We start from the raw sequence: 16,880 nt of genomic DNA on the forward strand, positions 1-16,880 counted from the left end.
TTTTTTATATATTAATAATTATTTTGGAAATAATTTAGTTTTATTATAACTAAATAATATTATATTTTGTGCACACATTCATAATATTGGAAATGCACATTATTAAATTTTCTACATATTAATAATTTATCAATTTTGAAAAATGTAAAAAACTAAATGATTCGTTAATCACATGATTTAGTCTTCTCATCTTGGAGTTTGACGATTTGAAGTGTTTCTATTTAATCCATAGTTTTAAATATTTTGACAATAATTTATACATATTACGAAATCAATTTTTACTCTTATTTTACATATTGCGCATCAGGGCGCTTTTGTGGCTAGTGATTCACTCCGTCAAACCATTTGTTAAACAAGAATCAAATTTGATTTAAATACAATTAGATACATTTTTTAAATATTAAATGTTGGAATCATGTGGTCCTTTCCGATTTATTATATATCAGACCCCACAATACAACCACCTAGTTCAGAAAAAATGGAAAATTTTCTAGATTAGATTCCCATACATCAGCTGGAAAAAGATAATCTAAATCATTGACTTCAAAATTTAAGTGGCTTAAATTATAATAAGGTTTAGGAAATAGATTATTTGTAAAAATGATAAACAAGCATGCTGGGGAGTCCATCCTGTTATTTTAATAATTCTTGAACAACTTAATATCTATTTATTAATTATAAGATTTATATGTATCATAACACAGAGAAAGTAAAATAAAAAAAACTATTAACGTTAAAATAATTTAATATAGAACGCAACACTCAATTTATATAAAAACAATCAAATGATCTTATAACGTGAAATAACCCATCTCCCATTCCTCAAAGGAAATAAGACGGTAACCACACACTGACAGATATATGAGAAGAAAGCACGGTGCAAAATTGTGATGATGCTCATTGTTCTAATAATTATTTTACAATTTTTATTATAAATAATTATTTAAACAATTAATGAAATTTCATTTATTCTATACATGAAAATATTTTAGTTTTTTAAATATATTTTAATGAATAATTTACATTAATACACACGTTTCAGAATTATCTCTGAAAACGCGATAAAAATATATTTGATGAGTTTTATTCAATTCTTTTATTGTATTTATTATGCTATAATAGAAAGGTTCATGTAGTAAAAGGGTTTAATATACCACTTACATTTTAAAATCAAAAGGGTTTGGAAATTATCTATAAGAGAGGGTGTGCAGGAGGCTCGAGTTCTCTGAAAAATTTAAAAAGTCCCTATAAAAAAATTTTGAAGGTCCGGTTAAGTAGTAGGAACGATGTAAGGATCAATTACCAAAACCTATGCCATTATTTAGAGTCTTAATTGATCTTCAAACCAGACATCAGCGGAATCAAAGGTTATCGAGTTATAAGCGAAATAATGAAAGCGCGAAGATTTGTAGCTGTATGAATGTTTTGAGGATCAATTACCGAAACTTATACCATTGTATAGCCCGTTAATTGATCTTCTATCCGGAAAGCAGCGGAATGAACCGTTACTGGGTTATGAGCAAAATAAGAAAGTGTTGGCACTTTGCCAAAACCGAAAATATAAAAAATCACGATCTGAAACTTGGCAATTATTTAGGCTTTAATTTGTGCGTTAATAATTTCCAAACCGGATAACGATATCACTAACCGCAACCGAGTTATGACCTGTTTTTAAAGCGTGAAGTTGTAGGAATTTTTTTAAAAAATGAGGATCAATTACCAAAAATTATGCCAAAGTGTGGTGCGTTAATTGATCCTCCAGAATCTTTAAACCGCATATCAACGGAATGAACCGTTCGTGAGTCATAAGCAAAACAAAAAAGTATTGGCACTTTGCCAAAACTGAAAATAAAAAAGATCATGTTTTGAAACTTGGCAATTATATAATATTCAATACGTACATTAACAATCACCAAACCGGATATCGATATCACTAACCAATACCGAGTTATAACCGTTTTAAAAATGTTAAGTTGGCGGAAATATTTAAGCTGTAGGAACGATTTGAGGATCAATTACCGAAACTTATACTATTGATTATAACTATACGCTATTTTTTTAATTTGGAATTCTATTATGTATTACATATTAGAGTGGATATTATTTATAAAAAATTAATATACATAATTTTTTTATTAAATGAGTACTCATTTAATTAATAGATTATTACAAGTAAATTATATTTTTTTATGTAAACAATTGCAAAAATTCTGTGTTAAAAAATGGAATATCAATATCACTCATAATGTCTTAACTCTTAATATCGATCATGCATTAAAACATTAAGTTAAATTGATTTAATATTATTTAAATTATTTTACAATCGCAATTAAGTAAATATTTATTAATTGAAAATAAAAATATTCCACTTTATTATTTTGATTTGTGTTAGCCGAGTTCAAAATCATTAATCAAATTATTCATTTTTAGATTTAATTTACTTTGCCTTTTCCTAAGAAAATTTATAAGATATAAACTTTTAACTCAGTATATTTAATTAAAATATCTTTTAATCTCATATTTTATATTTAGTAGAAAATAAAGAAAGAAGAGATTAAACAGAAGAGGGAACAATGGAAAAGTTGGAGTTAAACAAAGTACATTTAAAATACTTTCAATTTCAAATTATGCTTTAGATAATTAAATAAGAATAATTGCTGTTCTGAGAAATAATAGAAGCAAAAAAGTATAGAGAAAGAAAATAGGATTAATTTATTTATAAGATATTTTATTTGTAAAACAATAGAAGCTATTAATGGTTGAATCTGGAGATATGAGCTATGATAGTAATAGTTTTTTAAATAATTATAACTAAAATTAGATATAGGCATCGAATCGGATGAGGATATTATTAGTATCAAAAATTGATAAAAAGGTATATAAAATAAAGGAGTTGTATTGCAGTTCTACAAAGTACATTTAATGGAATACACTTTTAAATTAATCTTATTTAAATTTTTTGGGCAATGAAGAATAATTTTGAATGATAGATAAAAAAAAAATGGTTTCAGAGCGTTATATTAAAGGGATTTGCTAAGAATATTATTGCTTATGTTCTTTTTTTAAAACCATTATCAATTGAGTCAGTGTATGTATAAATAAAGATATAGCACTTGTAATTTTTTTTACATTCGAAATCACAAATATTTACTACTGTAATAAGGCATTGTATGAAAAAATAAATATTTTCTTTCACTTTTGTAATTTTATATTCGAAATCACAACTCTTTAATGCTTTAGATTTTAAATTATAATGATATTCGGAACTGTAATAAATGGATAAATAATTTATTAGCTTACCAAATGTTTGTATTGATTAGCATTAATTATTTATATTAGTATGCAGTATAATAAATGACAAAATATGAAATATTGATTACTAGTTCAGTGTTTGCTATTTCAAATTTAAAAAGTATACTGTAAAAATAAAACTGGACCGAAGCTCAAACAGGCCGTAGTTCCTTAAAATAGAGATTATAGTGAGGGGCTTCGTTCCCTTTAAATTTTTCTTTAGCTGAGCCCACTTCGACTATAAAGACTCATGACATACCTGAAAAAAAACTTATTCGCGTTAAAATCTTAATTACTTAAAAGTTCAAGCAGATGAATATTTGTTTCAATAGCCCACATTATATAACTAATATTTTTAATTTTGCTAAAGATCATATTTATGTTTAAGATATAAATGAGTATCATATTTAGACATTTGATGACCATATATCTACAAAATTATTTTACCTATTTATTCACAAATTATTTTTTTTACAAGATAATGGATATGTAGAGCCTTGCCTAATCTATTTACCAGGTTCACCTAATCCGTATAAATTTTTTTAATCTTTCTTGAATTCATCCTTTGGGATATAAGGTGGTTCGACATATTAATAAACTACCGATGGTTAAGCCTCTTTAGTTTTGACTAACAGCTTAAAAAGAAAACGAAAAAATAACAATTATATCAAATATTTAAAATAAGGCGTCCTAATTCAAAATCTCTCAAGCTTAGGCAAAAAAAGTATTGAGTATCAAAACAAAGCCGAAACAAGATATACCAATCAAGCCTTTTATTTTTATAAAATCTGAATGTTATTAAATCGAAATTGTTTTTATTAAACTGTTGAAAAGTACTAAAAGAATGCTTAAAAATTATTGAAATATTTTAAACTTCTATTGCTATTGAAAATAATATTTATGTAGATATTACGAAGATAAAATAAATAAATAAAGATTTGGAATCGTAGTGCTGTCAAAATCCATTATTTGTCTAATGTTCAAATATTTTGGCCTTTTATGGGAAAGTGCTAACTCGTGAATTTTGAGGTAAGTCTACCTTTTCATCATGGAAATCCCAAAACTATTTGGGGTTCTTAAACGAGTCGTATTCTTCCAAATGGCTACCTTTTGGGACATGTCAATTTTATTATCCAACATGTCTTAGCTAACATTTAAATTTCCTCAAATTTATTTCTTTTATTTAATTCTAACAAATGAAAATTAAAGAAAAGAAATCTATCTATCTAGAAATTTTTTATTCATAGATAATAGAAAATATTATTTATACAAGCTCACAACTAATTTTTAGATTAAGATTAAATTTGTTAATTATTACCAACTCATGTTTATTTGTTATTCCTAGTCCAAATTAAAATGTTGAAAGTTTTATTAAGATTTTGTTGGGAGGTTAATGCCGGCTCACTGATTACTATAATATATATAGTATTTATTTCATATTTGAAATGATTGCCTTCAAGATCTAGTTCAAGATTTTTGGGTAATAAATAATATATACATTGGTTGTCATATAGCAATTTGATAAAACACGATTAATTATTAAATACAAAACCAACTTATTTTTTTAATATATATGTTAGCGTCAATGTGTTTTTTCAATTTTGATTTTAACGGATATGTATTCCAGCAAGTTTAGAATAACTAGCTTATGAATTATAGATAATATAACCGATAACATTTGAGTCATTTAAAATTTATATAAAAAATTTAATAAAAATTATTATAGTTTAATAGTTCATAGAAAAATTCTCTGAAATTCATAGAGTATGTATTACAAACATGGCGGCATACATCTACGGTAAAATCAGACTTTTAAAACGCGCTCAAAAAACGATTTAAGGTCGATAAAATAACATTGATGCTAACATATACAACAAAGTCAGTGGTGGCTTCCGATATACTATACACCCCCCCCCCCATAACACGGGTCGACCTATAATTTTAGAAAAAATTATATAGGCATGCTTTTAGCCCGCTAACACTTCGAACGGGCGTGGTCAAGTTTTATAAAAAAAAATAAAAATGGGGGATGGTCGGGTAAATATTACTAAAAAAATTATAAGTGGGAGGGAGGGCGAGTTAAAAAATTTTCAACAAATAGGTGACCTTTTTTAGCTAAAAACCCACCCATTGCAAACCTCTACCCAGAACTAACAGGCACTGAGTGAACTAGGTCACAAACACCAGCTAAAATTACAGTTATCGAATATTTTAACAAATAAAAAGAGTTCAAGAAGTCATACGTCATAAAGCGCACACGCCCTCTAAACGTTGTAGGTACAACAGAGCTACGCTAGGTATTTCTCATTTCCATCTAATTGGATTAAATAAAATTTGGGAAAAAGATGAGAAGCCCTTTACACGTTTGTGGGCAAGCCGTACGTACTTGTTCGCACAATACACAATAGTCCAAGGACTATTGTTTAAAAGGGAGGACCAGTGTAAACAGCCCACACCCAAACCTACAGCCCTATAGAAATTAGAGTAAAAGGGACATGAGGAGGCTTTCTAGATAAAATTAGCATTTAAGAGGTTTATGTACAAAATATAATGAGTAAATAAGAAGTGAAACCTGTGCTCATGTTGCGGGTATCTGGGTTTTTGAGGAGGGGAGAGAGTAATTGTAAAGGAGGGGATATTATTTCAGTTAATTAGACTTAATCCTAAGAAGTTTATTTATGGATTTTTTATTTTTATTTAATTTGGTAAATAGTTTCCAATTTAGGTTCAGGTCTGCTACGTCTTTTAGAACTCGATGAAACCAGAGTGTCTTGTTGTATTTGCTATATGATTTCCTTTTGCAGGTGAAAAGCCATGTGAGGGCGTCGTGGGCCAGGTTGGAATTTGGATGTCTTAGTATATGAGCCAGAAATTGGATGCGTTTTTTCTTTAGTAGTGTGAATGGGAGTATGTTTAGATTTTTTCCATAAGTTTTCATTGGAAATTAATCTTGGGTAAAAAAACCCCATTTATGATCCTTAAACATTTGTTGATAAATGTTTGGCATCTCCTATTGTCAGCTTTAATAATCTCCCATGTCTCGCAACCATAGAGCAAAATTGGTATTACTATAGAATTGAATATCCTAAGTCTAGTATTGACAGATATTTCTCTGGTCTTCCATAGTTTAAAGTATTTATAAAAGGTTGTTCTGGCCTTTTGTATTCTCAACTTTAGTTCATCTTTACATCCTCCACTATTATCTAGAGTGATTCCTAGATACTTCACTTACGTGACAACCTTGATAACATCGGATACAATTTCAATATTTTCGAAAGGGGGAGTGTGTTTTGCTGGGAGGATCATAGCCTTATTAAAATTTATCTCCAGCCCAACTCTTTGACTTGTAGATTTTAGTAGTAGAATAAGGTTTCGGGTTTCTTCTAGGTTTTTAGTAATAATCACTACATCATCTGCATAGGATGATTCTGTTTTAAATGATATCTGTTATCCTGGGGTGAGTTTAGTTCTAGTAGATATGCAGCATCTAGGGTATCCTTCAATATTTTGATCATTACAATGTTAAACAGGATAGGAGAGAGAATACAGCCCTGTGTAACTCCTTTCTTTATTCTAAACGGTGGGGAGGTTATATTATTAAGTCCACATGTGGTTTGCAGATTATTGTAATGGTTCCTCAGAATCCTAATGATGTTTCCGTCCACTCCAACTTCTAATAAGATTCGCCAAAGAGCATTATGATTGACATTGTCGAAGGTACGTTTAAAATCGATAAAGGTGAAAAGGAATGGTAGTTTATATCTATCGCATTTTTGAATGATGATTTTGAGGGTAAGAAAAGGCTCCATAATATTTTTACCAGGACGATACGCACAAATATATTTAGCAAAGAGTTTATGCGATGATCGTAGAATACGGGTCTCATTAAAGATTTAGAATATTTAACATATGTATTCATTCACTCATAAAATTTATGAATAATTTTGATATTTTAGATGATTTATATGAAGATATTAAACAAATCAAAGGGGATGTTAACTATATAAAGTAATATTTAATATTTTTCTAATTAATTCTTCAATTTAAAGTGTTGATAAAGAAGTACAGACAGAATCTGTAAATTTATACAATTTATATATATATATTATCTTAATAGACTGAAAATGAACAAATTATTAAACTTGAAACAAATATTATTGCATTGCATCATCTTGCCGAAGAAAGAATTAATGAATTATTAGATATAAGAGATAAACTTATGAAAGAAAATGAAGTATTAAGAAAAGAGCTACGATGCATCAAAATAAAACACAATGAACAAATAAAGTAGACTATGTAAAAAAAATTTGCTTAAATATTTTAAGGATTAAGCCAAATGATGACACTTTGAAAAATATTCCAACTTCCCTAAATTATCCTATTTCAATTGCAAACATTAAGAGTAAAGATATAGAACATCTTAGGGAACAATATAAAAAGACTAAGGAAGAAAGTATTCAAAAAGGATATAAAGATAAATCAAAGGTTATAAATAATGAAATTGGACATAAAGGACAATCAAGATCAATAAATAAATCTAAAACATCAAGAGAATCAGGTTTTAAAGATAAAATAAAAGATGACCCCAAAAAATCAAGACAATCAGGATCCAAAAATATACCTAAATGTGATTAATGACTCTTAAATTTAATGATAAATATAAAGATGACTAAAAAATTAAGACAATCTAGGCCTATAAATAAATCTATAGATTATTCTAAATATCAATAAATATTTATTTAGCATAATAAAATAAAATAAATCATTTGATAATTAGAGGAGGCTCTTGAATATTATGTCTTTTTCTAAATGATTTCAATGATTCTTCCCAATATTTTTCAAAATAGATGGCCATTAAAAAATTTGAGTTGTAGCCACAATTGACTGCCCAATTAAGATAATAGTCTACATATAATTTTTTCTGCCTATTAAATATTTATATAAATATGAGTTTATTATGCACGAATAATTATAGTGTCATTTAGAGCTGTGCCAATATTAAATAACAAGCCTTAGGCACAGAAAAATATTAATGTTATATTTATTTCCTATTCCCTTTTCTGTCTGATTAAATATCACAATTATAAAATGAATATTAAAAAATCTGAAGTTGGAAAATCAACATTCATATAAAAAAAATATTTTAAATTTAAGAATCTTCCTTATGCACTTTATTAAAAATTTAAGCCTGATTTTTACCCTTTTACCATGGTCTTCAAGTAAAAAATTTCAATTTTATATGTCTCTAACATAATTTACTGATAATAAAAAGTGAATAAAAGAAACTAAAATCTAATTTATTTATAATGTTTAAAAAAATGTGAATTATTTTAATAGGGTGATATTATTTTTTCAAAAAGAAATGGATTTAAAAATATTTAACAAGTAACATTCACTTATAAACATTGTCCATATTTTGAGATGATTAATGAGAGCAATAAAAAGACAAGATATATTTAATCATCCATGTTAATGCACCAAAGTTGTGGCTATAAAAAACTACAGTTTACAATTAGTTATTTTTTGGATATTTATTTTATGAAGGTAAACATAAATCCTAAATGTAAAATTATTTTTTCCTACTAATAAGAAGGTATTGGATAGGTGAAAAGTTTGTAGATATCATTATGGCATAATTAGCTAGCATTTCACCAAAAAATGGCTTAAAATAAATTTAAAAATTGAAGTTTAATTATTTTCATAAATTATTTTTACAATTTTCTTAAAAGATGATCAGAATAACAAAATAATTATCAGTTATTGATATAAATATGAATATAAAATTTATTATTTAAATATATCTCATTTTAAAATAAAAAAATTCTTTAATATCTGAAAGTGGTGAAAGACTTATAAAATGGAAGATGCTAAAATTTTATTTATGATATGACTAAAACATGTAATAAATATACCAGAATTGAAAGGATCAGCCTTAAATTATTCTTTTTAGCTCATTTAATCATATTATATAACCTTTTATTGAATCTCAATGGACCAAATAAAGATGATAAGGCACACATGGGAAGACCAGTTTGAATAGCTTCAACCCATTTGACACAAACTTCCCCTAAAATATTTGTAGGCATACCTAATACTGTGTGAAGCAGATCATGGACATCTCTATTTCTTCTAATAATATAACTTAACTCAGGATCGTCAATAAAATGAACTGGTTTTCTTGTATCTGGGCTAACATTCTACTATAACAAAATTTTATTGTATTTAAATAATAAATATTTTAATTTTTTTCTCATTAAGATCATCTATAATTTTTTTTAATATAATTATATTATCATAGATTTTCATTATTTAATATAAATTTGTAGAATTCTGGAAATATATTTTGCAATCAGAAATAAATATATAAAAAAATAATAAATTAATTTGATCCAAATTTATATTAAAATAATTTTTCTGCAAAACTTCCTAAAAAATGAGAGAAATTTCTAACAATAAGTTAATTATGGAAGTGACTACACCACAGGGTTTAGCAAAAATCTTCAAATGAGCATTTTTCGCTCAAATATGAAGCAGAAAATTTTTGAAGATCAAAAAATTGTAGATTTTTTTGTAAAAAGAAATTTTGAGCAAAATAAAAACATTTTTGTAAATGATTTTCCCATTTATGTTTTTTTATTTAGATTTTTAATAAAAAATTTTCCCATAACAAAGGAAAGTCATTGTTTTAAAAAGATGATGGAAAAATGAAAGATTTTATTATAGTATAAAAATCCCAAAAGATTTGCTCAAAATCTTAATAGATTTTTTAATAAAATTTTTTATTTTGCTCAAAAATTTTTTTAAGCATGCTCAATAAGAACAAAATCTGAAAAATTTTGAATTTTGAGCATATTTTAAACCCTGTTACACCATATCATTTTGATTAATTTATATATATAAAGCTTAAACAACATTTTTTAATAGCCTATGTGATTGAATAGTAATGATTGCATATTTAACCAATGTAGTTTTTGTTGGTATGAATTTTTGTATAGAATATCTAGTTTTCTAGATGAAATTAAACTGACAAGTTAGGGGAAGGATTTGATTGAATTTCACTGGAGAAACTTTATGTTTAATACCAAATTTATAACAAAAATACATACGATGTGAGGAGTTTTAAACAAATGAACTTGAGATTTTGTTTACCACTCCTAGATGCTTACATAAAGGGATTGAATTTAAGGAAATTAATCAATATTTAATAATTCTAAGTTCATTGGGACAATATTTGTAGATGAAAATATTATAGCAACTATGCTCCATCCTTTTTTAAACTTGATTGGATATGGTTACAAATGGATAAAAATTTTAATAAAAAAAAACAATTAATACAAAGATTAGTTGATGAATTATCAAAAACTGATTGCAAATAAATAACCTGTGAAAAAAAACAAATAATTTAATATCCGATTTTTCAGTACCCCACAGCAGCAGATATGATTGTTAATAATGATTTAAATTTTGATACTCAACAAATTTTAAATAATTTTTTTAAAATTGAATGTAAGATTTTACTATTTTAAAAAATATCCTGTATAAAATTGTTATTCATAAGATATAATGCACCAATCCTCAAGCGTCCCAGTAGAAAGACTTTTTTGTTGTAGCTAAAAATATATTTATAGATAAACAAGGATGCCTCAATGACAAAAATTTTGAAAATATTTTATTACTGAAATCGAATAATTATTTATAATCATTTAATCATATATTATATTAAAATCTAAAAATCATTATTTTTTGTTATATTTTGATAAAATATCGAGTCAATAAATTTTTTAGCTCATTTCATGAATTTTCACAATAGAGTCCTAATTTAGGTTTATGCAAACCTTATATAAGAGTATAAAAAAATTGTATATCTAGATAACTTTTTAGATGATGTGGAAAGTATCTTTTAACAACCTGAAAATACCAACCTTATAAGGCCATTCCCAAACAAAAGGTTTTTTCAAAGCGATTTTATGGTAATTTTACCAGCAATTTTTTTATATATTTCCAATCAAAGGATACTAACTTGTTTAAAAATAACAATTCGGAGTCATATTTTATGAGTTCATTTAATCGTTATTAAAATCAAACTTGTTTGTTTCTATTTATGATTAAAAAAATAGGGATCTGGATTGTTTTTTTAAATAAACATAATATATTAAAAAAATTAATTCGACAAATTAGTTTTTTTTTGGAAAGCCTAACATTTTTACTAAAAAAACTCATGCATTCCATGATAGCTTTGAAAATGAGGGTAAATAAGTTGAATATATATTCTTAATTCAAGATAAAATTGGCCGAACCTAGATGCATGAATTGGTAATTAGCAATTAAATAGAATCTTCCTATTCAAATTAAATAAATATGAAGGAATTTCAGGGGTTCAATGATATATAGATGAAGATAATGAATAATAAAAGAATTCTTCATGTAAATACTTTTTCCTGCAGTACTGTCAAGTGTGAAATGGGCTTTCATCTTATGAATATGATCATGGTATATAATCTAGTAAGTTTAAGAGTAAATAATTTGTAAAATCTATGTTCATAAATATTAATAAACCTTCAGTATCAGAGTATATTCCAGATCCATATATTAAAATATGGAAAAAAGGAATCATCGTTACAAAATATTTTCAAAAATATATAGCCTAAAAACAAAGAAATGAAAGATTTATGTAATTATTTTTAATGTTTAAATTTATATAGATATCAGTGGTAATAAATCTGTGACATTATTTTTAAAATATATAAAAATAAATAATTTATTCATATTGGTAATTATAAAAATTCAATTATATTTATATCATATATTTTGATAATAATAAACAACTGTAGCCCCTGCCAAATTTTTATGCAATACATTGCTATTCTAATCCAAAAAAAATGAACCATTGTTCTTAACTACAGATTTTATAATTTTAAGAATATCTGGTCTAGTGTAGCCACAACCAACTTTTTAGTATAGAATGATAATAATAGAAGTTAAAGATAGAATAATTACATTATTATTATACCAGTCCAAATATGATTTTCCTAATGTGTTTTGAGGTAAAGAGGCTAGATAATTAAAATTTATAGTGCTGCTATTAATAATTGGCTTTTCACTAAATAAATTAAAAGTTGATTAATTATTAAAAATACGTGAGTATTTGTTTTCCTTCATCATTTTTATGCATTTTACGTTGCATGTATCTTGCTGCATTTATTCCTATAGTCTCACCCAAAGTGGCAACCATATCTACAAAATGATTAAAATTAAAACCTATTTTATGAAATAAACCATCTCGAGTTGGGTCTAAAATAGAAATTATAGAGGATCCTAAAGTTAATATTAGCTTCTGTAAAGAGTTTGTTGGAATATGCCCATTATATAACAAATTCATATTTATGAAGAATATTAGAAATAATTTTTATAGGTATAAATAGATTTTTACGAAAATTAAATGATTGACTATAATATTATATAATCGTTTAAGATGATTTATTAATATATTATCATAAATTAAATTGTTATAGATAAAATAAGTGATTTTTGATAAAATTTATTCAAATAACATTTATTTTAACGAAAAAAGTATATATATATGTATTTTATTTTAGGAAAAAAATATTAAATACTTCTTCATCCTTTCACTAAAACATCTGTGATAATATGCCAAAATCTCAAATATCCCACGACAATCCAATATCCAAAATTAGTATTATAATTACTAAATAAATTATAAATTTTTAGGTGTCGAAAGATTTTCAGAAAATATACAAATAGTTGCTAATGAACCTTCTTTAGCTTTATTTAGAATATCTGAGCATATTAGAAGATCACTACCTCAATTAACACACTCAAAAGTTAGCACAACCCTTTATCCTGATTTATCTATTTTATTATTAGATTCAAATTGAAAACAATCAGGACAAATTATTAGGAAAAATATATGATATTGATACATCTATCAGGTATAATTCATAAAATGATTTCTATCTGCCATTGCCAGCATATTTAATTGTTGATATGTTTTTGCATGATTTTTTTTAAAAATATAATATCCAATTGTTCATTATATATCAAAAAATTAGGGCTGCATTGATTCAAAATTTTTTCAACAATCCTATCCGATAATTATTTCAAACAACACTGATCTGATATCTTTATTTACATTGATTTTTTTTTGTCATTATTTTATATAATATAAGATAATGAAATAATAAAAATCAGTATAAATTTTAAAAACACATTTTAATCAGAATATTCACTTATCCCATATCTTAGAAATAAAAAAATGTCAAAGCTTTATAATTCTAAAAATATATCTTATCTTTAAATTTGCAGAAAGATGTGTATGTAGATAATAATGTCTTATCTTATTAAGTTGTAACCCTAGATAATAATTATACATATAGTTTCATTATTGATATCATCCATGTGAATTAATGAAATTTAAATTCCCAAAATAGTTATTTTCTATAAGTTCCTTTTTAATAAAAACCATGAGATAACAATTGGAAAATTAAAAATGTACAAAAATTGGTAATTTTCTTTTTACATTAGTTTATTAAATATAATTTACTTCTTCTTTCAATAAAAAAATGTTAATAAAACATTGAACCTTTTTTATTTTATAAGGGACATCTCCCTTCATATTTTATGTGAGTTATGATGATTTATTTTAAAAAAGGAAATTAGCTCAAAAATTAATTTTAAAAGATGTTTGAAAAAATATATGCAATCAGTAGTGGTTTAATTTTTAAAAAATATCAACTTATCTGATAATTTTTTTAAAAGTTTAATATTGGCTTAGAACTGATACTGATATCCTACAAATAATCTTTTTAAATCTTATGTGAAAACAAAATGTGGGTTATATTTAGCCTAGTATGAATGAAAATCTAAAACTATCACATATTATAAAAACTATTGTATATTATAATATTTAATTTATATATATTTGAAAGTGTTTTACAAGATATGGAAAAAGTCAAACCTTTATTCAAAAAGTTTCAAAACCACCTGAAAAATATAATATTAATCAATCAAACTTTTGATCATACCAGAAAATAAATATTACAATTTATAGAATCATGACTGAAGTCCTAGATTTATAAAATTAAAACTACATTTTTTTAACATTTATATATAATATTCTATATATATTTATGTCAAATTGCTTAAATATGAGTTTTATTAGTATTAATTATTAAGAAGTATTAGATAGTCAGACATGAATAGTAACAAAATATTTTAGAATAAATACAGAGTAAGTTACTATAACTAGCGCATGTTTTGAATTAGAGCACTGCAAATTCTTTTTTTCTAGGCTGATCATGGTTCTGCCAAATTTTTTATTTTAAGCCTGGCTTGGTCAACAAAAAAAATTAGGCCTAGACTGACCCACCTCAAATTTTTACTTTAAGATCTGAAAATATATAGTAATTTTATCTTAATTCTAGAGGAATTCTAATCATAATTAATTTAGTAATCTCTTTCCCATTATTGTTTCCGTGTCTTCATCAAATACCCCACATTGACATTGTTCGCTTCACTTATGACTTTACCTCGAGTGAAAGGTAAGTCTTCTATCAGATTAATTTTTAATATTTGGACATCTTCGAATTTTTTTGCAATCTCGTTGGTTTTTGTTTCTCTACTCCAAACCAGGATAAAGCGTTGGCATATTTGTTTTAATTTCCAGGTCTATGAATTATCTAGTTATAATTTAATAGCTTTGTCGCCCACCATATTAAATGGTTGTGTAATTTTATTTAAGTCTATTATCACCTATCTTATATTTTGAGTTGTGATACGTAACCATAATAAGATGTTTCCATATATATATTAATTGAATCTAGTGAATAGGATCACCTCCCGATCAATAATGGCCTAATTCATAGACGTAGCCAGGATTTTCCTAAGGGGGGGGGATTAAAAAATTACTGAGGGCTTCGCTCCCAGATCTCATTTTGGGTAGGCCTTCGGCACGCTTTTGCCCGGACTTCAGCAGGGTTACCTTAGTTAGTCTTCATAAAATATTTTTACAATATAGGTTAATTTTAATAAAAAAATAAGCCTGGAACAAATATGAAATAAATTTTTATTAGTTTATATAAAATATAATAAATTACTTGTATATACATTAATATAAAATCATGATAATAATTTATTCCAAATAAATATAATAAATTTATTTATAAAAAGTAACTAGACATAATTGAATTCCTCTATTATATAGAATTGGTTACAAAATACTATGTAAAATTCCACTTTTACACATATATTTGTTAGTTAGGGAATATATTACAGTTAATATTTTAATAAATTTTACTAGTCAATGCTCTTAGCAACAATTTGCCTTCAATTATTTAACGCCATCTATTTATTATAAATAAAAATTGATATTAAAAATTAAATTTCCCACAATATCTTTAAAAGATATTTTCTGATGTCCTTATCAATATTTTATAGTTTACTGTAAAATATATAATTCGCTGTATTGGTAAATTGTCATATGATAATTGATAAAATTAGATATACGGTAAATCTACGACATAATAATATTCCACTGACTGTTTGTATTGTGCTTTAATTTTTTTATTTAATTTTATGAATAATTTTATAATTATATTTTACTTTTATTAAGATAAATAAATTAAAATTACTCACTTTATAAAAAAATTATATTTGATATATTATATTATTTAGTAATTTTATGAATCTATTATTAATAATTATAATACATTTAACTTTTGTCTTAAGACTTATCTTTGGCTTATATTCCATTTCTGAAAAAACATTTTTGGTTCACTTTTTATATATATAAATGCTTTTTCCGAAAATGCATAAATTATGATGAATAGTTTTATAAAAAAATATCAACTTTTACATTCTTTCTTTCATTGTTTAAGATATAAGTAAAGGGGAGGACTAATGGGGATATTTTTTTATTAGCTTAAAATGATATTCACAAAAAGTGATAAATTTCTAAAAAAAAAGGTGGGATTTCCCCATGCCCCCACCCACCTGGCTACGCCTATAGCCTAATTCTTTTCAGCAGCCGAAAGTTTTCTTAATGCGTACGCAATCGATTTCTCCTGGCCAATAAGAAATCGGGTACAATAACAGTTCCTAGACCATCCTCGGAAGCGTACCAGGAAATCACGACAGGAATATCGGCTGAATAAGGAATTGTATCCTTTTTTGAATATATATATTTAACTTTATTAAATATTTCAATTTCTTGAGCTGACCATAATCTACTAATATTTTTACTTGTTAGTCGATGTAAAGGCGACGCAAAATTTTTTTTATATACGACTCATGGTAATTCACCATCTCAAGAAAAAAAACGTAGCTCCTTCACATTTGTCGGTATTTTACAATTTTTTATTGCAATAATCTTATCTTCTGTAGATGAATTTCCGTATTCATCAATAACATGACCCAAATAAATAAATGAATTTTCTCTAAATTTAATTTTATCGGTCGTCGTTGTTAGTTCAGCCTTATCAAATCTTCTTAATACTTCTTTTAAATTAACTACATGATCAAAATTATTCTCGCCAGCAATTATTACATCGCCTAAAAATACACTCACCATAGGA

General features: G+C 25.5%; 3 protein-coding genes across 3 annotated transcripts; 2 read left to right on the forward strand and 1 right to left on the reverse strand.

Annotated features, from left to right (window-relative positions):
- Nucleotides 1–7,214: 7,214 nt before the first annotated feature.
- Nucleotides 7,215–8,207, forward strand: LOC135924837 (uncharacterized). Its single transcript, XM_065459962.1, has 4 exons — nucleotides 7,215–7,299; nucleotides 7,341–7,368; nucleotides 7,409–7,578; nucleotides 7,617–8,207. Exons 1-4 carry the CDS (start codon nucleotides 7,226–7,228, stop codon nucleotides 7,924–7,926), a joined length of 582 nt encoding a protein of 193 aa, XP_065316034.1. The 5' UTR covers nucleotides 7,215–7,225; the 3' UTR covers nucleotides 7,927–8,207.
- LOC135924836 (ubiquinone biosynthesis protein COQ4 homolog, mitochondrial-like) lies at nucleotides 8,040–12,820 on the reverse strand. The gene is made up of 5 exons (XM_065459961.1): nucleotides 12,568–12,820; nucleotides 12,429–12,525; nucleotides 12,289–12,391; nucleotides 9,265–9,488; nucleotides 8,040–8,216 (listed from the first exon to the last, which is right to left on the reverse strand). The coding sequence occupies exons 1-5, from the start codon at nucleotides 12,668–12,670 to the stop codon at nucleotides 8,054–8,056; spliced, it is 690 nt and encodes a 229-aa protein (XP_065316033.1). The 5' UTR covers nucleotides 12,671–12,820; the 3' UTR covers nucleotides 8,040–8,053.
- Nucleotides 12,657–15,360, forward strand: LOC135924838 (BLOC-1-related complex subunit 8 homolog). Its single transcript, XM_065459963.1, has 4 exons — nucleotides 12,657–12,985; nucleotides 13,021–13,133; nucleotides 13,177–13,241; nucleotides 14,238–15,360. Exons 1-4 carry the CDS (start codon nucleotides 12,940–12,942, stop codon nucleotides 14,341–14,343), a joined length of 330 nt encoding a protein of 109 aa, XP_065316035.1. The 5' UTR covers nucleotides 12,657–12,939; the 3' UTR covers nucleotides 14,344–15,360.
- Nucleotides 15,361–16,880: the final 1,520 nt, after the last annotated feature.

Source organism: Gordionus sp. m RMFG-2023, chromosome 2 (assembly GCF_954871325.1).
Source record: "Gordionus sp. m RMFG-2023 chromosome 2, tfGorSpeb1-WG-v2, whole genome shotgun sequence".
NCBI lineage: Eukaryota > Metazoa > Nematomorpha > Gordioida > Chordodea > Parachordodidae > Gordionus > Gordionus sp. m RMFG-2023.

Excerpts from the sequence above, each read along its gene's own strand:
- LOC135924837 (XM_065459962.1), top strand. The coding sequence starts at position 7,226 with ATGAATAATTTTGATATTTTAGATGATTTATATGAAGATATTAAACAA. Across the intron at positions 7,369-7,408 it reads AAGAAGTACAGACAGAATCT|ACTGAAAATGAACAAATTAT; the intron begins GTAAATTTATAC and ends TTATCTTAATAG. Across the intron at positions 7,579-7,616 it reads AAACACAATGAACAAATAAA|GATTAAGCCAAATGATGACA; the intron begins GTAGACTATGTA and ends AAATATTTTAAG.
- LOC135924838 (XM_065459963.1), top strand. The coding sequence starts at position 12,940 with ATGCCAAAATCTCAAATATCCCACGACAATCCAATATCCAAAATTA. Across the intron at positions 12,986-13,020 it reads CAATCCAATATCCAAAATTA|GTGTCGAAAGATTTTCAGAA; the intron begins GTATTATAATTA and ends ATAAATTTTTAG. Across the intron at positions 13,242-14,237 it reads GATATTGATACATCTATCAG|TGTTTTACAAGATATGGAAA; the intron begins GTATAATTCATA and ends TATATTTGAAAG.
- LOC135924836 (XM_065459961.1), bottom strand. The coding sequence starts at position 12,670 with ATGAATTTGTTATATAATGGGCATATTCCAACAAACTCTTTACAGAAG. Across the intron at positions 9,489-12,288 it reads TGGACTGGTATAATAATAAT|AATGTTAGCCCAGATACAAG; the intron begins GTAATTATTCTA and ends TTGTTATAGTAG. Across the intron at positions 8,217-9,264 it reads CCATTGAGATTCAATAAAAG|GCAGAAAAAATTATATGTAG; the intron begins GTTATATAATAT and ends AATATTTAATAG.